Source organism: Leptinotarsa decemlineata, unplaced genomic scaffold (genome assembly GCF_025532065.1).
Source record: "Leptinotarsa decemlineata unplaced genomic scaffold, Ldec_3_MD MMD2_tig00078422_RagTag_RagTag, whole genome shotgun sequence".
In the NCBI taxonomy this organism is placed as follows: Eukaryota; Metazoa; Arthropoda; class Insecta; order Coleoptera; family Chrysomelidae; genus Leptinotarsa; species Leptinotarsa decemlineata.
Genome location: NW_027412747.1, coordinates 23,875,183 through 23,897,137, shown reverse-complemented (window position 1 = coordinate 23,897,137; position 21,955 = coordinate 23,875,183). Strand labels below are relative to the sequence as shown.

At 32.6% G+C, this 21,955-nt stretch overlaps 2 protein-coding genes, 1 long non-coding RNA gene and 2 pseudogenes across 3 annotated transcripts; 2 read left to right on the top strand and 3 right to left on the bottom strand.

The window, feature by feature from the left end:
- Nucleotides 1-1,993: 1,993 nt before the first annotated feature.
- Nucleotides 1,994-9,664, bottom strand: LOC141487388 (WD repeat and FYVE domain-containing protein 3-like; annotated as a pseudogene).
- On the bottom strand, nt 6,056-6,901 carry LOC141487389 (WD repeat and FYVE domain-containing protein 3-like). Its single transcript, XM_074186351.1, has 2 exons — nt 6,834-6,901; nt 6,056-6,347 (listed from the first exon to the last, which is right to left on the bottom strand). The coding sequence occupies exons 1-2, from the start codon at nt 6,899-6,901 to the stop codon at nt 6,056-6,058; spliced, it is 360 nt and encodes a 119-aa protein (XP_074042452.1).
- Nucleotides 9,617-11,006, bottom strand: LOC141487251 (WD repeat and FYVE domain-containing protein 3-like). Its single transcript, XM_074186114.1, has 3 exons — nt 10,162-11,006; nt 9,825-10,091; nt 9,617-9,755 (listed from the first exon to the last, which is right to left on the bottom strand). The coding sequence occupies exons 1-3, from the start codon at nt 10,177-10,179 to the stop codon at nt 9,753-9,755; spliced, it is 288 nt and encodes a 95-aa protein (XP_074042215.1). The 5' UTR covers nt 10,180-11,006; the 3' UTR covers nt 9,617-9,752.
- Nucleotides 11,007-13,976: 2,970 nt separating this feature from the next.
- LOC141487387 (oxaloacetate tautomerase FAHD2A, mitochondrial-like) lies at nt 13,977-17,516 on the top strand (annotated as a pseudogene).
- A 2,838-nt stretch (nt 17,517-20,354) lies between these two features.
- Nucleotides 20,355-21,576, top strand: LOC141487291 (uncharacterized). The gene is made up of 2 exons (XR_012468312.1): nt 20,355-20,561; nt 20,640-21,576. It is a non-coding gene; the product is annotated as an uncharacterized lncRNA (long non-coding RNA).
- Nucleotides 21,577-21,955: the final 379 nt, after the last annotated feature.

Below are 21,955 nucleotides of genomic sequence, written 5' to 3'. Positions count from 1 at the left end.
CCCCCCCCCCCCCTCTTCCCCCCACTCGTCCCCCCCTCTCCACTACCCTATCCTATCCTAAGCTTACCTACGATGGTTGATTTCTCATATATATAGTTAAATTCCATGAGTTACTGTCCGCGAGATGTAAAAGGAAGTCAACCAAATACTTTAGTCTCGTCACTACTACATGGCGCCACTATGAATAATACTTTAGTCTTTCACTCTAAACTAGTGAATCTCCTGAAAAAGAAACGGCGCCACCAAAGAAATCGAGAAATTACAAAAACAAATATAATTTTTTTGGTTATTCAATACAATTTACTCACTAGTTTTCAAATCGACACAAAATACCTTCAACAATAAATCTGTACATGTCGTCGTCAACGTCATTAAGGAGAGCCGCTATCGAGCAATAGATGGCGGAAAGATCAGAAATTAAGAAACATCATCTTATATTACTAAATGCTGCTACCATATATTCATCCATATTTCATCAAAAATAATCATATTTTCCACTTCCAACTCCGTCAGTCTTTATAAAAAGCTTATTTTTGATGTTCTTTTGGGTGATCACCCTCGAACCAAACTGCTCAGATTACTTTTACAAAACGAACTATAGATTGCGTCACCGTACATAATTGGTGTCGTTTTTCGATGATGATGTTCAAGGTAGTCAACCCTAACCCAAAATACCGGAATTAATGGGTAGCGATTTTAAATGGATTTATTTCTCAGATGGTCATCCTTACACATCTTTTTTTTTTAGCATTCAAACTTTAATTATATATTGTGGCGGCATCTATTTGTTGGTAACGTACTAGTTTTCTATCGCGACTCCATTTCATTTTTTACAGTGGTATTGTAGCGTAACTTCCCTACCGCTCGTGATTTCATAATGTAATATGTTTTCGTTTTTACTTTGTCCTCGTTTGTCATTTATACTCACTGTATCATGTTTGTTTACATCTTTTCGTTATCGACGTTAACCTATTTTTCATTTCATTCCGGTGTAAATGCTAGGGATTAGGGATCTGTATTGACAGAATTATCAACATACTTTGGCTTGGCCTATTCGCGCGGAGATGGCGCTGCCAGTAGCTTTCTCGGTATAATTAGAACTCGTTTTTTCTTACACATTTCTTTATTTGAAAAAATATTGTGGTAAAAAGTTTAGGAACGTTGGATCCATCTGCAAGTGGACTCGTTCTAGTTGATTTCGTGTATTGGAACTGCAAATAAGTTTTTCTGGAACCTTAGCGGTATTTGGAAAGGGAATTAATTTCAACTTTTCTGCCTGATCTAGGTATGTAATATATCGAGCTAAACTTTAAGCATATTATTTATATTCTTCATTTTATTTTATAGAAACTTAGTCGTATTTTCAACGCAATCTGTCATACAACCGATCAACTGGGAATAAAACCTTTTTAACCCGAATTATTCTGCTTGGTGTACGAACTTATTTTTCCCACCCCACTTCAGTATTAACTGTTATAAGTTCACGAGGGACGTAACTGGCCGAGATGGAGAATTTGCCCAAAAGTATGAAGAAAAATTTAATGAAAATATCGGAAATACTGTCATTATTGAAACCTGAACAAGTTGAGAGTAAAAATGCATTTTTCAACTAACAATATTAAATAAATACACAAATTTACATTAATGTACATAAATGTATAGTTATAATCTTCTGAAAACAATACTTTGAGTATATCATCTACTTTATCACAAATCAAATATAAAACATATCATATATTTGGAGGCTTCTGATGAATTGTAAATTGAATAGCAATGAAAATATTCAGTAGAAAAATGCTAGCAAGCAGATGTCAAAGACACACACCATATTTCTTACATTTATGACCCCCTGTTTTTCAAAAATATATTGCCCCCTATTTGCAGTTATAAAATATATAGTGTTTTGAATAGGCCCAAAGTAGGAGATATTAGCCTTCTATAAGTATACTGTGCCCGTCTATCCTACACGGTCCTTCAGGAAGAAATATAAATGTTCACAGGAGTCATAATTTTTTATTCATTTCAATTCAAAACATGGCATATTTACACTAGTACCTACATGCTAGGAATCTACGATATCACATACATTTATCAAATATAAGGAAATATACTTTGGAATGCACAATAATGCACATGTATATTGTCTACAGATGCCTGTGCACAACTTTTATTCCTATATTCGGACAATGGTTGGTTATAAAAATAATATCATTAAAGGAGTCACTTTTATAATAGAGTGGGAATAATGCAAGAAATACTTTGGAAGTATTTTAGATAAAATTAACTTTTGGAAGATACCAAATTAAACGTACAGATTAAAATTCTATAGGAACTGAAAATTAAAATGTTTTAAATTTTTATATAAATCTGAATTATAGTTGTACCCTTTTATGACATATTTATAGCTGAATACTTTAATCCAATGAGTTTTATTATCAATCAGAAAACTATTTTTTGTGATAAATACTTAATAAAATATATGACTATATAAATATATGAATAATTCATTCAAACTCTTTCTCGCATTAAACCAACTCTATCATTGCACAAGCATTCTAACTTTTTATTTTCAAACCACTCGCAGGCAACAAACGTTATTGTTCTAAAGACATATTGCTCTGTATAAATTAAAACTTGAAGAGAACAAGCTAAAGTAGAGAAGAAAAATGATTTTCATCGTCAAGTTCAAGTTGGAATAATAATTCTCATCACAAATATTGGAACTCCAGTTGTTCTGAAATTCAAAATCTTATCTCAGTTTAAACTTCATTTGTATAGATATTACACATTTATATTTTCAAAGGTCCCCATGTCCTTTTTTTGAGAATCTGATGCTCAACTTATCAGTTTTCTAATTTATTATGAAATCTTTAAAAATACGTTTTTGATGTATTACATGAAATATTGATAACAATAATTTTTAGTAATCCACTTTAGAAAATATTACACCAGACAGCATACTCAAAAATATCATTATTTGAATGGATTTTTTTGAGACAAGAAGGATTTCATGAAAATTCAAGAGAGGGCAGGTATATTCATTCTTTGCAAAGATTTAATGAGTTTTTTTGTTAAAATCAACAGCCAATAAATAAGAAAAATAAATAATTTTTGGTAACATGTGCTTATAGTCTAAGAGCTCACAATAAAAATAATGATATGATGCAACAAATGAAACTCTCGTTATTACTTGAAAAGCAATCATACAAATTCATTAATGGAGAATAAAGCGCCACCTAGCCAGTTCAGCGAATACATTTCCACAGACTTCAAGTTAGGAATTGAAAATTTTCCGATGTCAGTGAAGTTGTATTTTTTAAATTTTGTTCAATGACAAAGAAAAACTTTGAATTTTTTCAAAAATATTACTGATCACCCAATGAAACCATATTTTTTTAATACAGATACGGATTTTGACGTATTGGCCATCTATTTTTGAATTGTTCATCAATCAAGGGACTACTTTTTCAAGTTTTATATTTTGTCAAAATATCAATTTTTTTTTTAATGGCTTCCGAGTATTGCCGTGATCTCCAAACGTTTCAAGTGCAACTGTGGCAGTCATCTTCAGTGGCGTTGTCAACTGAAACTCACGTCAAAAAGAGTACTTCGACCACGCCACTGAACACTTTAATGAAATGAATAAAAACACTTTTGTCTAATTACCATTAATTAATTTCATTTATACGACCGGTTTCGAGTTCAAACCCCCCATATCAAGTATAAAACTGAAATGTGAACTTTGAAAACTCGGTTATATCGTGAGTTTTTAGGTAAGAAGGAAGGACAGGTAGTTGAATGAACCAGGGTGCCAACTTTAAAATTCAACACTGAAGATAATAGGGGTTGTTGAACTTATAAATTCAATAGTGGAGACTTACATAAATCGAGTTGCTCGTTTAGGGGCATATATTTCTGATTTTTAATTGATTTGTTAATTTCTATGGCTTCCAACTAATTTATTTTTTCCCTTCATTACATATGTGTAGGATTTTGAGGTAATCTTTACTTATCTTGTGTTTTGATTCTTGAAGATGTTTATACATTGTAGATTTTTTGTCCAAATAGACGTGTTCACGGACCTTGACGTCAAAATTTCTACCAGTTTGGCTTGCAGAGCAGAGTTCACATTTCAGTTCTATACTTGATAATGGGGTTAACCCGAAACTGGTCGTATAAATAAAATTAACTAGTGGTAATTAGACAAAAGTGTTTTTATTCATTTCATTAAAGTGATCATGAATTACCACAAAATAAAAAAGTCATCAATAACACCTATCACGCCACTGAAGATGACTGCCGCAGTTACAGTTGAAACGTTTGGAGATTATAACCAAAGAAGATCACGGCAGAACCCGGAAGCCAATCAAAACATTGACGCCAGCCGTGAAAGCCTACATTCCTATGTCAAATATCTGTTCTCTTAATAGTTGAACGAACGTGACAAGTTTTTTTGAAAAATAAAGGTTTCTACTTCGACAACTTCTAGCAGTATTCTCGTTTTTCAGTCATCCTTTGTCTTCTGATAATTTATATCAATATTTTTAAAGATATAAAATTGCTAAAACGGTACTTAATGCTAGTCACCCAGTAAGAAGAGTTTTCATATAAAAATGTTCAGTGCATCTTATCTTTTTTATTTTCTCTTGCTAGCTTTCACTTTTTTGCAACGCAGTAATCTACTAGTTTTAAATACTTTTACACACTAGACAATCACATGATTATAAAAATTAATGATATAAAACATAAAAAGAATTGTATAATAATAAAAATTATTGTTTTAAAACAGTATTTCAAACATTAATAATAAAAAACATATTTCATAAAAGTATTCAACAACAAATTCGAGAAAAAACGAAACAATTATAAATAGGTTTACCGATACATGCTATAAAAATTTACATTGGTATCTACACAGACTCGTGTATTACAAGTAATACATAATATCATAATCATTCAAATCAATGAAAGTCTACCAATTGAAAATATATTTGATAAACCTCATTCTTTAACGGTTGATAAAACAATTTTTCAATAATAAAAATTCCAAATTACAGTTTTGTGTAAAAATTCTGAGTCAATAATATTTTTGGTAAATTTTCGTTATGTGGACACCCGGCGATTTTGAAAAAATGTTTGACTGTACTTACGTATTTTGATGCGTTGATTACGAATCCGAAAGAAAAAAAGCGGCGCTCTCCCTTATTTAGAAAGTTACGGCCCTTCAAAGTTCAGAAAAGGGCAAGCAACTTTTCAGCCTTCTTTTTCACTAAATAAACTATTTAAAAACACAAGCATTTATTTACTAGGTCACCTTTACACCTTATTCCTCCTTCTTTAACACTTTTCACTTCAATAATCAACATTTTTCTTATAAAAAACTTAATTTAAAAACGAATGCTTCTCCTGGTGGCTTTATTCTATTTTTAGGTTAGTTACTAGTGACATTTCAGAAAAAAGCGGTTGTTTTTTACCGTCGCCTACTATTTCAAATTCGTAATACACCACCAAAAATCAATTTACGATCTAAAGAATGAAGGTAAAAAACATTTGAATTACTTCAGGAATATGGACTGCATCAGTCGTACCAACCATATCATTAATCTTAAAAACGTAAAATATAGTGATATGTAACCAAAAAGCAGCTCCGTACATTTTTTAACATTTTTATAAGAAAAATGTTGATTATTGAAATGAAAAGTGTTACAGAAGGAGGAATAAGGTGTAAAGGTGACCTAGTGAATAAATGCTTGTTTTTAAATAGTTTATTTAGTGAAAAAGAAGGCTGAAAAGTTGCCCTTTTCTGAACTTTGTAGGGCCGTAACTTTTTAAATATAGGAGAGCGCCGCTTTTTTCTTTCGAATTCGTAATCTACGCATCAAAATACGTAAGTACAATCAAAATTTTTTTCAAAATCGCCGGGTGTCCACATAACGAAAATTTACCATCTTTTTATTAAAAAAGGTGTATCTGATTCACCACAAAAAATTCATTGACTTGAATAACCATGCTTTTGTTAGATGTAAATGGAGGTTCAACAGAATTTCTATGACATTCAACGTTCAGCTTTGAGAGCTGCATAACAACTTTGACAGACTCTAACTGGCTTCAGTATGTGTAGACGAGATATTTCACATTCAAACTTGCTGCACTTTGAACAGAATACCTGTCGGCAATTCCTACAATGGTGCTTTCTCTCATATATTGTGAATTTATTGCTGCATCCAGCACAGTAATCCGCCCCTTCGTCTTTCAACCAATGATCGGCAGCTCTTCCCGGGATGTCACAAACACTCCAAGAAAATACTCTACCTCGAGTATCACCCACGTACACGCAACGGTGATCTCTAAAAATAAATAATAATGGAATAATTATACACAGAAACATACCCCCTACAAGACTGAAATTCAGGGGCTATGTTACCAACATAACAATTAAAATTGTGGCAGCAGGTGCAACTTATATAACACTTTCACAACTACTATAAGAAAAACCTTTAGAGGAACTGATACAAATTTCATTTTTGAAGATATATTCAAGTGATGTTGGTAATTTTATGACAAGAGCAAAAAGACCTTAGTCAAAAATCGGTTGAACACATTTCATAGAATTGTATCGGTGTCTCAAGAGTGTGTACATTATTCAGATAAATTAATTGATGCTTTAAAATTATTCTACCGAGTACCAGATTTCTCAAATATATTAACATGAAAGGCCAAACTCTTGAAACAATGGGACATTTTCATCACCTCTCAAGTGATTGTATCATCAAAAAATATCTGTCTCTGAAATTGAGAGTATGTTATACAATTAGCAGAACAGTTTTACTTACTTTGATACTGCCAAAGCTGTCACAGAAGCAGGTTCGGCATTATCTTTTCTGTCGTAAGCTGTGTGCATGGTGAGTTTACTTCTAAATACCAACTGTCTCTACCATTTGAAACCTGAAATGTTTAAATAAAACAATACACTGCTTCTAACAAATTTTTGCTTCAAGGTACTCTTGATTGATAGGACTTGTAAGGACAGGAACATCTTTTCTTTTTTCCCTGTATGTAAATAGATAATTTATTGATTATGAAGTAATCAATACAAAGCAGGATTGTTTACGTTTAGATTTTCCTACTGATGAATTTTCCTACTGAAAATAGTTCAATATTGTCAGCCTACATTTATAATTTGTTGAATTTTGGTTAATTTCAAACATATTTTCAGTAGAATCGATTGATGTACCCTCAGAATCTTTTCAATTTATGACAGAAAAATATGAAAGTGTGATCAAAAATCGAATGAGCAGAAATAAAATATCCTTACCGGGTCTAAGAGAGTTCAATGGATCAATTGGTTTCTTTTTGGCTTCAGAAATCATAACAAAAGAATCTGTGAGGCTTGTATCTGATTTGCTAGTTCTCATTCCTGATCCATCATCCACGTCAATGCTGGCACACTCGGCGCTATTACCGCCTGAATAAAAAAAAATTAAAATTCAATTTTTGTCAACCTCGAAAAAAAGGAGTTTATCAATTTGACATATATGGTATGTAATATCATTGACACTACGATATTTTCACATTTACTTCGATAGTATTCAATGCCAGGTATGAAATAATAAATAAATAAATAAATAAATAAATAAATATATATTGTTATGATAAGTTTTTTATAAGATTATTCTGTTTTCAAAGTTAAAGATTTTCATATTTTAATTAGTTGAATGTTAAAAGTTTGCATTTATTTTAGTAGTTAAAAGTTAAAAGTTTGTATTTATTTTGATAGTTCGATGTTAAAAGTTTTTCATATTATTATTAATTTGATGTTAAAAGTTCACATATTTTGTTAGTTCAGTGTTGAAAGTTTGTGAAAATCAAAGTTATTCTTAGATGTTTAATTTTATTAGAAAGTCAGATACTTTACCTTTATTCAAATTCTCATCTGTATAATTGGAGTAATGTTCATGCCCAGATCAGGCAAAGTTGTGACTTATCAGTATTAGAGTATTTCAGATCATTTCCAAACAGCACAACTAACTAGAAACCATCAATCCTCGGGATAAATACACTGAAAACAGTAAAGACATTAATACAACATAATAACATACAATAAAACAGATTCACACTACAAATTAATAACAAAAATTCAATTAACACTGACATTAGGAATTTTATCTGAAAAATGGTAAGAACACTCAGTACATGATTTGGATGCAACTAAAGAGTAGCCAATCAGATTGATAAATTGAAAAGGAGGTGTTAACTTCTGAAAAATGATGAATTTTGGATTCAAAATTAGAAACATTCAAAACAAAATGTGATGAAATGTAATCAAAATTAATCATTATTAGTATTAGTGAAAATTGGGTAACAGAAATCGTAGATATAATATGTGTGAACAGTAAAAAGTGTCAAACCATGTTTTCCAAGTTAACCCCCTTTTTGATCCAAAATGAAGAGAAATTTAAATTCCTGCAGTTTTTTAACCATTCACTCAATTAAAAAAAATGTTATAATGAACTGAAACAATAAAATTGCTCACTCATAGATCCAGTACTGGAAACGTTGATTTGCTTGACAAGTCAATGGTGTATGGGAGAAGGTTTAGTTGCACTTTCATTACAAGGTTTTGATGATTTAGACTCTACCACAGGTTTGCAAGAAGTTGTAATGATTCTTTCTTCCTCAGGAACTTGGAACATAATCTATTGACCACATCTAAAAGTAAATGTTTAATATATCAAGAACTACATTATTTGCCTAAATAATCATTTCTTGTAGCAAAGAAAACAAAATATATTTTCAAATTCTCACTCGAATCACTCCATCAGTTGAACCAGTCATGATTACATTCAAGTGGTCCCATTCGTGAGTTTGTGAAAATGCTACACACAAAATGTGTTGCATTCTATCAGCTCTTCCTACGCATCTGTTTACATTTGATAATTCATCGCCATTTATACTCCAGACATGCAACCTGAAAAAAAGATAAAAATAAAAGGTAGCATTAGAGCAATATTCATTTCAGCAATTATTTTTTCATCCATATTCACACAAATAATCCATACTGTTAAAGAACACAAATGAAAAGTGAAAAAAGATATCATCATATTACAAATCGAAAATAAAGAAATTGGAAAAAGAAACTAAAAGAACCTGGAATAGAATAAATAGTGAATCAAATATAGAAAAGGTGAAATCATAATTCAGCAGGACATTATTATTTTTGGTTTAGTTAAATAGTATAAACAAGGGTGACAAGTTTTGTGATTTATCAACAACATTTACCAGCAAATTTATTGTGCTAAAAATCTACAAGAGTGGTAAGTTATGAAAGTATGATGAAGATTCCTATACAAATGCTACTTAGTCAATGCTATCAATCCTATGTAACCGGATTTTCTTGAAGGGATCCAACATCAAAATAACCTTGCATGAAATGAAGTAAAATTGAAATCAGCAGAGTAAACAGAAATTTTAGGTATACACAGATGTATAGAACTAACCAAGTGGCAGCACAGGTTGCTATGTCTTCAGTTAAATCATTGACTGTGACTGCCGTCACTGGTCCCACGTGACCTCTGAGCTGCCTGACAAAAACTCCTCGAGACAAGTCCCATATGATCGCCGTGCAATCTCTCGAACCAGATATGATGACGTTGTAAGCCGGACATCAGTATGGGCATACAAATTATATTTGATGCTCAGATTCTTCTTCCTTGATTCATATTCCCACACTGTCACAACCTGTTTTCCAAAAATTACTGTTGAAATTAAACATTTTCGTAGTCGACATAATATTTCAGGATTAAACAAAAAAAACTGTTACTTACCGAACTGGTACCTGCTGTAACAATCAACTTGGGAGACGGACAAACGCAAACTAAAATCTCCCCGTTATTTTGTATCACACTTTCAGATACAAAAACAGCTTTGTCACTTTCGTAGTTTCCTATCCTTAATGAATGGTCTGCGAAGCCCCAGGCCACATATTTGTTGAATAAAGGAGGCATCAAGACCTTAGTTTGTTCGACTGCCAGGACAGTTCCTTCTATATGTAATATTTGACCTACAGATCTCTTCACTTCTGCAATGAAAATCTGAATCAGTATGAAATATTTTTCAACATTTTGTAAAAGTTATGGAAAATGAGAAATTTTCCGTAGTTACCGTAGAATTATTCCCCATTTCGCGGTGTTGAAGGCATTTTTGACATCTATTAGATATATTACATCTAACCTAACCTAACGTAACCTAAAACAGTTACCGATATCAAGAACGAACGTAGTTTCGAATGTTGAATTTAGAAAAAGTTTTCATTCTGAACTTCCAACCTGACCTCCAATTCAGAACGAACGTATTTTCGAATATTTCATTTAAAAAAATATTCATTTCAACATGTGATAGAGCAGATTATCCGTCACGACCTACTTTCAAGAGTGGATACATCTTAAATGTAACTGGTTGTCCCGCCATCTGAAATGAAGTAGCCGAAGCTTTGGCTCCTAACACAGAAACCGTTGTTCAAAAAGAAATAAAACAGTCTGCTTTTCATGTTATTGACGTATGTTGGCATTCTCTGAAAAGAATAATTTTTTTGACATAGAAACGTTATTAAACTCTTTCTCTTTCTATTTTAGTCAACTAGTGAACCCGAGGTCAAGCGATGAGAAATTGTTTTTCATTTTACGTTTAAGCGAATACAACGATCTTTCATATCACCTCATCCTGTTGGTTTTTCCATGTGTAAAACAATTATCAACAGGGAATTCATGAAAATTCAAGGGAGGAATAGGTTAAAGTCGGATATGCCAAGGTCACTAACACTGACGCCTTGCATCACAACGATAACACACCCATATTATCTACAAATACTTAATAATCCGATAAAACGTTCGCATACTTTCGGCTCATCAATTCATAATTATCGTAACAGATAGGTATTCAAATGAAAGTTAATTAAGCCCAAACTGCAGACCCACTAAAAAGAAGAGTCGTTAGTTATTAAGGTAATAGAAAAATATTCGGCACATTTCTCTCCTACATTCGTTTTCTTTAAACCGGTCACCTGCCTGCATTTCAGTCAATTCAGTGCTTGGTTGCGTGTAGGACTTGATTGTCTCTCGTACAATATTTATCTTATCATCCATCACAAACGCAACAGTTTCGTTTGTTGTAATTTTTATTTAATTCTTGAAATCATTTTATCATGAGTGCGACAATTCCGATAACATCGTTAAAATTTAATCTACAACTTTAGAGTCAAAATCAATTTTTTAACTTTCAGTTTCGATTTTAAACTCAACATTTCGGTTTTGGCGACAAAATCAGGATTTTCATTCTCAATTTCAATATTGATATTTTGACTTCAAGTTCGTAATCTGTCGAGTATTTGGGTCGAAATTTCATCTTTAAACTTGTATTTTCGACTTCATACTCAATATTTCGACTTTCAACTCTTAATTCAAATTTCTAGTTTAAACACAATTATGTCATCAAAATCCAATTTTTTTTTCTACTTCTGACTAATTGGCCCAAGGTATCGACTCAAATATTCCACACTCAAACGAGGAGCAAAAATTTGATCAGTGAGGTAGTAAAGCAACTTATTGATTTAAAGAAGATCACATGGAGCCCAAAATAAGCATAAAATGATGACGTAGCCTGATTCAACAAAATGTTATTTCCATCAAATGAAGACAAAAATTTGAGAACAGTAAAAAATTAGCCTGAAACTATGCTGATATTATTTCTTGAAAATAATTGCAAAAATTCAAAGTCGTTCTGCTAGCTTAAAAGATGTGTTTCTAATGGAGTTCTCATGTAAATTTCAGTATAGTCGGCAACAAAACATAATTCCGTGACAGTTTCACGTTACTCGTGTTCTAGCGAAAATAGTATCATTAGTTCAAAATTGGAAGTAGGTACACTTTAAAAAACTATTGTTGATGCTTTAAAACTGGATCAGGCTTCAATTCGATATAATATTTCATCAGTCTTGAAAATTATTAGTGTGAACATAATCTTAATTTCATTGAAAGATCATATTGTCAAATGAAATGAAAACGTTTTTTTGACTATTTGATTTGAAATGATCAATCAATTCCAATTGAAAACTTTCTGAATTATCGTTAACAAAATACTCATTACATTATCATTTAGATAAATATTTCACAATGTATTTTTTGTTGTTGTTCATCAAAAATAATAATTATGATATACGAATACTAAAATCGCACGACTTCTTCAATTTGGTATGCATGTTTGATAACAATTGATATTGAATATCTAGCATTTGTTGTTTTGAAGTTTCTATTTTCACACGACAAGGACAAATGTTGCATAACATAACAGAAAGCAGAACCATTCTTAATCTTGATCTGGGGCTGAAGCCCTAGGCTAGACCCTATAAAGCTGTAATATGTTCAATGTTTTTAGAGATATGCCAAATTGACATTTAATGGATTGATGATAAAATTAGCAGGTGGAAACTCGACAGAAATTATATCAGACATTTTCGATTGTTGCAATTTGTGCATATAATTTTTTTATGTTGATTCGTTTACAAGTGAAAGTATTACAAACTGAAATTTTCATAGAAATTTGAACTTTTTCCACAATGTAATGATATTCATTTTGAAATATATAAATTTACCAACCAAAATAAATATTTTAAATAGGTACGGGTCTGTACAGGTGAACTTGCCGGTAATATCAATAATAATATTTGAAAGTCTTCGCACCGTGCTGTGTTTACAATCTTCAATAAAAACGTCAATTCGGTATATCTTTGAAAGGATACTATATTTTTTCTAACTGAAATTTCCTTTCCTTTCTATCGATCTCATTCAAGATTTCTCAAAACAATAGACTTTCGTACCAGAGTAGTACCACTGAATAAGATGTATTTCTGATCGAAACATCGCTACTAATCATTAGAATATTAAAATACCAATGCAGTGTATCCGAGTTCTATTTTCAGATAGTTCACTGTCATTGAGATGGTTAAAATAGTCATGAATTCGCTTCATCCTTATATTTCTCGTTTAAGACAGAGATTTAGGTTTAGGAACACTCTTTGCAATTGTTTCTGATGAATAATTCATCAGTGAATCATCACTTTGTAGATATTGTAACCTTTCGTGTTTTCGAATTGTTTTGTTACTTTTTTCAGATTCCACCATTCCTGAAAAAACTATTTTGTCAAAATGACCATTTTTTCTAATAATCACAAAACAATCAGAGATAAAGAATTTTTTCACTGAAATACCGAGATGAAGAACATTTTTCCCATTTTTAATTTTTCTGCGAAAATGGGTATTTTTTCAAAACTTCATTCGTTTCAGACTCATCTGAAAATCAGTTTTTTCACTACCGAGGTTTGAAGTCAATGATGAAAGTTAAATCTGTTCTGTTTTTGGTTCAGGCACAATATTTCATCATAAATAGCGGCGGACACTTTTTGAAACACATTATGGGGGTAGTAGGTTCCTTTGAAAATTTTATATTATAACTCTTTTCATTCAAAAGTAATCAGTAATCTATGAAGAGAAGAGTTGAAATTGTTACTTTTCCCTGGGACGCAGATGAAAACCCAACGTAACTGGCAGCGACAGTACAAAGTCATAGTGAACGTATTTTTTTGTATAAAATCTTTCGTAATTATATTTTAATAGTATTGAACTGAATTGTCTCTCGCCATTTCTCTCGGCTATATATTTATTCATTGTGAAATTTTTATTTTTTTCACATTAAACGAATTAATGGATATCTCAGTAACTACAGATAAGTCTACTAATACTTCACTCATGAAAAAATTTGACTCCAGTGAGAAAGTCATAGTTTTCGAGTTGTTTTTAAAAAGAAAAAAATGATAAACTTACTTAATAAATATTCTACAGCAGTAATATTTTTGGTATGTTTTAACTACAACTTCTGATATTTCTATTATTGTTCAAAATATTTTAGAACATCTCAGTGTTATAATGATTATAGATATAGACAAAAAATTTATATCTGTCCTAAACTGTAAAGAGTATAGCGGTAACAAACTAAGAAATACAATCTGCCCCTGTCGGTTTCAAGACTATAATACCATGTAAGATACCATGGAAGTATTTCCTTTCAGAAGACCAAAAATATTTTCAACTCTATATCTTTCTTTTTCAGAATAGTTGCAGAAGGTAAATCGGTAACACCTCTCAACAAAGTTGAACTTTTATCCCCTATTACCAATCCAGACAAAGTTGCCTGTGTGGGACTTAATTATAGTGGACATTGTGAGGAGCAAAATATACCACTACCTCAAGAACCAATGATCTTCAGTAAATTCTCTTCTTGTATCGTTGGACCTTTCAGCAATGTCGAGATACCACCAATCACAAACGTAAGAATTTTTTATGCACCAAAGTCGAAACTGTCAGGCCAATATGTATATTCATTTCAAATGCTGCCACCGATATTGGAATAGAATATTTGTTATCAACATTCGGTGGGTATTGAGCCAATAATGGAATTACACTTTCAAGCGATATATATTCATTCAAATGATGCGTTCAATCTACCCCAGATTGATATAACATTATCTATGCTTGAATCAAAATGAAATCAATACTGATGTTTTTTAAACTATAACCTTAGAATGATCTCAGAAGTTTAATCCCTTATATTATATGAATAATATAACACCAAAAATGCATGCATAAATTGTCATGTGTGGAACTGAATTTGTACATGAGATTGTCAGAAGCGAATATCTACTTTATAAGTAATAAATTCTTACCTTCGTTTTTTCAAGTTTCACAACACATCCACTTACTAACAACTAACAAATAACCTAAAAATTTAATACACATGTCAACCATAAAAAGGTAACTGCTGTGAAGAACAGAAGAAGGAAGATCGGCGTTGGCGTGGTTGCGGTGTTGTATTTCCGTGGTGCATTCTCATTGTCTGTTTTGCCAACTTCTCGCTCACTTTCCCAATATTGGATTCCTAATATTTACCAACTTATAAATCATCTTAATAAGTGAATTAATCACATTTGAGAATTAGTAAGTCCACATTTCCAGATTCATTTCAAATATAATAATGGTTGTTATTATCATGAAAGAAAACAGAAAAATGAAATTAGTAATTACAATATCCGTATCTTACGTCACGTTTAAGGGCAGTCATATTATAGAATTTTCTCTGGATGTTTCGCCATCACCAATCAAATCAATATCAATGTTGTTTAAAGAATATTCACTCATCATCCATATATATTGTAGAATACTATGATTTGAAACTGGATAAATCAGCAATATATTCAGTGACTACATTTACTAGATTGGAAAGATATGAAAATAACTACCTATATAATTTTTAGGACTTATATTGGCTCAATATGTTTCTCATAATTTCAATATTTCTCTAATGGCCCAATAGGGAATTCATACTGTGGCCAATGTAGTGTGCTACTTTTGGGTTCTAAGTGGTCTACGATGTAGGCTTGTAAGACATTCATCTAGTAGTTTAACAATTGGATTTATTGTACGTATGTATACGTATGTATTTATATGTTCCATTCTTACCTGTTAGTTTTTTATTGTATTGTAATTGCTTTTTTTTTCATATCACCCTGTTTCATTAGAATCGTTTACCTAATTTAGTTTTGTTATTACCTACTGTTATATATAGAAGACATTGTAGAATAGTTTCACGTACCAATCCAACTGAAAACGTGTCTTGAATAAAATTTATTGTGAAAATTGTATAACTATTATCATAGCTACCAGTAGATTTAGATAACAAGTGATATTGCCAATACAATAAACATTTTCACATCAATGTTTTACAGAGTGTTGATTGGGAAGTGGAACTGGCAGTAGTGATAGGGAAAAAAGCGAAAGCAATAAGAAAAGACTAAGTCAATGACTACATATTCGGATACACAGTGGCTCAAGATATCAGTGCTAGAGACTGGCAGAAGAAACGGAACAACGGGCAGTTCTTACTTGGAAAGTCTATGGATACATTTTGTCCTCTAGGACCGGCTGTAGTCACTGAGAACAAAGTCGATCCATCTAATCTAGCAATTAAATCTTGGGTTAATGGAGTTCAGAAACAGAATGGAAATACATCGGAACTTATATTCAAGATAGACTTCTTGGTATCTTACCTGTCTCAGTAAGTTAAAAATTGTTTTCGTATAGCTCATACATATAGTTACTTACCGTTAAAAATATAGTTATCTATAAATTATTGAACTTCTGAATGATCTAAGTACAGTGACACAGTAATGGATATATCATGAAAATAATATCAGTTTCAAGCGTTTTGTTTATAAAAAAATGTGATCTAACTCTGTGTTACGAATGGCATTCTGTAAAAAATAGGTCAAAATGGGACATTATCTCAAAAACATAGTTATCTATCAAGTATTGAACTTATGAATATGAATGGCATGTCATAGTAATACATAGATTTTGATATCTCACAAAAATTTAAAAAAACAAGTAAAGAACTACACTTAATAGATAATAGTAGTTGGGTATGATTTATGAAACGTGTATCATACATTTTCTTGATTTGATCAGGAAGTCATTTTTTATACATCTAACTTTCGTATTTCAGGATTGTTACCCTCTATCCAGGTAATGTCATACTGACGGGTACTCCTGTAGGTATGCATAGAAACCCACCGGAATATTCTGGAGAGTGAAATCGAAGGGATTGGAAGGCTGAAAAACATGATAGTCTGATTTCTTGCAAAAGGAAGACTACAAAGGAAAGCAGAATACCTATAGAATCAGTCCGAAAGACAATATTTACGATTTAGAGGGATATACAAAAGTACAGAGACCTATGACAATAATGTTAAAAACTGCTCTCCAAATACAAGAACAGGTTTGGTTTTCATTGAATGATAGATGTCAGTTCACTGTTTCATTGTGGGAATAAGATAAATATAGAGTTTGAATAAACTTAAACTCCCTAGGTTACTTAATCTACTAATTGTTGGATGAAGCTTTTTTGATGTGTGGGATTGATTATATTTGAGAATCTCTCATGTGTATTAAGTTGACACATATTCAGTGTTACTATCTGCATTCAGTTTTGAAGGCCGTCGTAGCTTGGAACTGCATTCTAATGTTTTGCCAGCACGAGTGGCTGTCTTCTTCAGAAGTTTATTCATCTTGATGATTCATGGATCATCAAGATGAATGAACCTTTGAAGAAGCCAGCCACTCGTGCTGGCGAAACGTTAGGATGCAGTTCCAAACTACGATGGCCTTCAAACCCGAATGAAGATTGTAACACTGAAAATCTCGACCGCAAAAGCCTTAACCAATTTTTCACAAATATTGTTGCAACTATTAGGTATGTCATATATGTTCAAGTTATATATTATTTCTATGCTTATTTAATTTATATATTTTCTGCATTGCTCAGTCAGGCTCGTGTTCATCTTAAATTTTATCAGGACATGTTATTTCTTGACATAACCTTGTTATCCTAATAAATTGTTATTTCTATAAAAACTTTGTTTGATTTTTCAACTGTAAATGTGAAATTTGAAAAAGATATGGTTATATTGATAAATATGTCAATTTTACTGAAAAAGTTTTTTACACCTATAAAATGTATTTGCAAAAAGAGTAGCTACAATTGCTATTTTCTTTCCTAAATTTCCAAATTTATTAATACCTATGTTTTGAATTGTGCATTTACTATTAAAATAATTAACGAAAAAAGATGGGGTGGGGCAAAATTTCGGCCGTATATTCATATATTTTTTACTAATTTCGTAATATTTGCCGGTAATTGTGAATGTTCTTTGTACTTTTGTTTTAGTTTCTACCACATTAACAATTAAGATTCCATTCATATCTTATTTGACATTTTCACATTTAAGGTCATGTAGTTCATGCCTTCGACATGCTCCCATTATTCCAAAAATCATTGCTACCTAAAACAAAAAAAATGATTATAAAATAAAGAAATAAATGACAATAAAAAGATTCAAACCGGCGTCTTGCCAAGCCGTCAAGATCGAAGTCAACTCCTTCGCTCGCTACGCCACGAGGTACCTTAATAAGTTTTGGGAAATTAATAAAATATATCTTGCATATGTCAAATAGAAAAAGTAATTATGACAAAATAAGTATTTAAAAATATAATGTTAGGTAGATATGTACTTACTTTTATAAATAAGTATATTTCATCGGGTGCTTCGTCGATAAACGTTTTCAATTGTTCAGGTGAAAATATTTTTGATTTTTTTCCAACACATCCTTCGGACTTTCGCTTTAATAACGCTTGTAGCTTCTTATATTTTGAAATGTCTATATTATGGTTGATGTTTATCAACGATTTTATTATTGAGTAATGTGTCCATATACATATACTAGATGATTTTATAGTTTCCATCAATACTTGAAAATAGGCAATCAAAACATTTTCCGAGAATGTCGAAATATTATTTGTATTTCTCCAGTCCATAAACCGTTGATATAGTTTTTCGTACACTTTCTTAGATTTTTGGGGTAAAAGATTTTTTGTTGCATTTCCAGGGCGAGGACGCGCTAGAACTGCAGTTCAAGACCGATTTTTGGTCTTAACCGCGAGAAGACAACCGACAATCACAGCACCTGAGTTGGTTAACGTGTTGCACCAGACGCACCAGGTAACCATTGGTCGTGATACTGTCAGAAATCGACTGCATGACGCAGATCTCCACAACAGAAGGCCACTTAGATGTCCACCTTTGTCGAGAGGCAATCGCGGTAGAAGATTAGAGTGGTGGCAAGAACATCAAAACTGGGATGCAAATGATTGGGCCACAGTTTTGTTTACAGACGAATCCAGATTTGGATTTCATCCAGATTTGGATTTCATCCAGATTCTCGTCGAGTAAGACTGTGGAGACGACCTGGAAATAATGAACGTTTGAGACACGTCCAGGAAGTCCACACATGCAGAGGTGGTACAGTAATGCTATGGGGCGGAATCATGATCGGCGGCAGAACCGATCTCGTTTTTCCAAATCGCTCCCTCACAGCTCGACAGTACCTCGACACCATTCTTCTACCTATCGTCCGTCCGTTTGCTGGTGCTGTTGGTGAAAACTTCCACCTAATGCACGATAATGTTATTCTGAATACAGCTCAAAGCCCCCAAAACGAGGAAGAAAAATAATATATGAAAAATATTCCGTACAGGGAAGCTATAGGACGTCTCATGTTTTTAGCGGTTGTCACTCGTCCAGATATATCATTCTCAGTGAGCAGAGTTAGCAGATATTTGGAAAATATAGGATAATAGATCAAGCATCAAAAATCTAGTCTCTGATAAGTTATTTGTCCCTATCTTAATAACTAAGCTTATATGTGTGTGTCTCCCTCAAGGTGGCTTGCAGAACAAGAATGGTTTTAGAGTTACAAACTTAGGTCTGCAGTGCTCTGTCCGTACAACAATTGTGATCGGTACAACAGCGGTTAACTACTAACTACTGCTACTACTGTATTAGGCATTCATGCAAGGATGTCTAGTCTTATAGCAATACTAACACGAGGAAGCGGTATTCAGATGAAAGAAAGCCTAAAATGAAACAATTCATATTAGATGGAAACGGTTCACTGGAAGTGATGTCCGGGACGATACGTCTGGAGTCTGGACAGAATGATCAAGCTCATTCTCTGAATATATGAGTTGTCTCGTTGATAAATATCAACTCGCCTGTAGTGTCGTGTGGCCTATAGGTTTACTTTTGTCCCAAGAAGCCAAAATTCAAATCAGTAAGATTCTGTTCTCCATAAGCAATTGAATCCAACAAGTGAGTTGAATGTTTTACCAGCATCCAAATGCCAAGAATAAAAATTTCCTATTCTTATAAAAGATGATCGTACTTGATTAATCCGAAAAATCGAGAAGTTTAGACATAAACTCGAAAATTAGCAAATGGCTACCAAAAGTATCACAACAAATTTTGAATTTCGGCGGCAAGACATTCACGGAACCAAAGTCGTCAATTCACCGTTCCGTGTTCCGTCGGAGCACGGAATCCTTAAAGGGATTCGAATATGCGTTCGAATATAATTAATGCGTTCGAATATATCCTTGTATAGTTGTTTGCAAAAACGGGAAATTAACTGTAAACGGTAACCGATCGAATCAAACTCGAATCCAGTTAAAATATTCATAATTCCTTTCCCTAACATCTACACCTTTCTCAGTTGATTCCAAATTTGTTAACAAATCCCTTGATTTATCTGTCAGTTTATAAATTTTATTCAACCGTTATCATAGGACTCCCCCTATAATACTGGCAGGGCAGGGAGCCTCGAGCTCCTGAGGCCACAAAGTTTCAAATGTGAGAAGATTTCACTTTTCTAATTGTAAACAATACCAAAATGTTCATAAGATATAAATTATATTACACCTATAGCACAAATGTTTCAATTCTAAGGGGACTTTAATGAACCCAGGCTCCCCAAGGAAAAAAGGAGGATGTCTCTTCGATACTTGAGACGTCGCTGTTTTGAAGTTATACTTTACCTTTGATATAGCTATATCGCCAGCTTACAGTAGGTTGAGAGAATGAATTCATCTACATAGGCATAAAAGCATATATCCTACACTAATATTCTTCCCCTTTTGGGCAGGTTCGAAGAACATAAACCAACCGTCAACATCAAAGACTATGCCCCAGAGAGATGATGTGGAACCACCACATAAGAGACACAAAATGGACTTCCGCAATGAATGTTATTCTGAATGCAGCTCAAAGCCCCCAAAACGAGGAAGAAAAATAATATATGAAAAATATTCCGTACAGAGAAGCATGTTTTTAGCGGTTGTCACTCGTCCAGATATATCATTCTCAGTGAGCAGAGTTAGCAGATATTTGGAAAATCCAGGAAAGCAGCACTGGAAAGCAGTCAAACGTATTTTCAGATACCTAAAGGGTACTAAAAGTTATGGAATTCTATACAATGGTGGGAGCAACGAATATTTAAAAGCGTATTCAGATGCAGATTTTGCAGGAGACATTGATACTAGATATTCAACAACTGGCTATGTTACTTTATTATCAGGTTGTCCAGTTACATGGACATCTCAACGACAAAAGTGTTGCAACATCCACGACAGAATCTGAATATATTGCAGCTTGGGATGCCGCACGAGAAATAATATGGTTGAGAAGGTTGCTTAAAGAAATTGATGTTGACGTTTCAAATCCAACGGAACTTTTTGTTGATAATAGAAGTGCTATAAACTTGATGAGCTATAATGATCATCACAAACGAAAAAAATATCACTGTTGTTTACACCCAATCAGAAAACCAGTTGGCAGATATTTTAACCAAACCCTTACCACGAGAAAAATTTTCAACAAATCGACAAGGTCTGTGGGTAACGTCTTCGAAGTGAACAAAGAGTGGGAGTGTTGAAGTAATCCATGTTCACTTCATTTCGATTGATCTTGTTTTTATGATTCCTTGGAAATCGTTGTTGATTGAATGAGTTTTAATGTCATTGTTAATACATATAAAATGTATCGTTTGTATATTCATGATTAAAACCTGGTTCAGTAGAGTTTACAGTTCGATTTCCTACAAATTACAACAGGTAATACTGCTAGACAATTCTATCTCTAACCCTCATTCCTTCTACAGCAAATTGTCCTCTCCATTTCTCCATGAAAGCCATTTTCAATACATTCCTTTCCCGAATATTCTGAGGGAATACTATACATTCTGCACCCATCACTTCAACTATTCGAATTGATACTTCATGTATTGCTCGATGAACTGCAGTTCGACTCAAAATGCAAAAAAGTTTCCTCACCAACACCCCTTTATAGCTATATCGCCAGCTTACAGTAGGTCGAGAGACTGAATTCATCTACATAGGCATAAAAGCATATATCCTACACTAATATTCTTCCCCTTTTGGGCAGGTTTGAAGAACATAAATC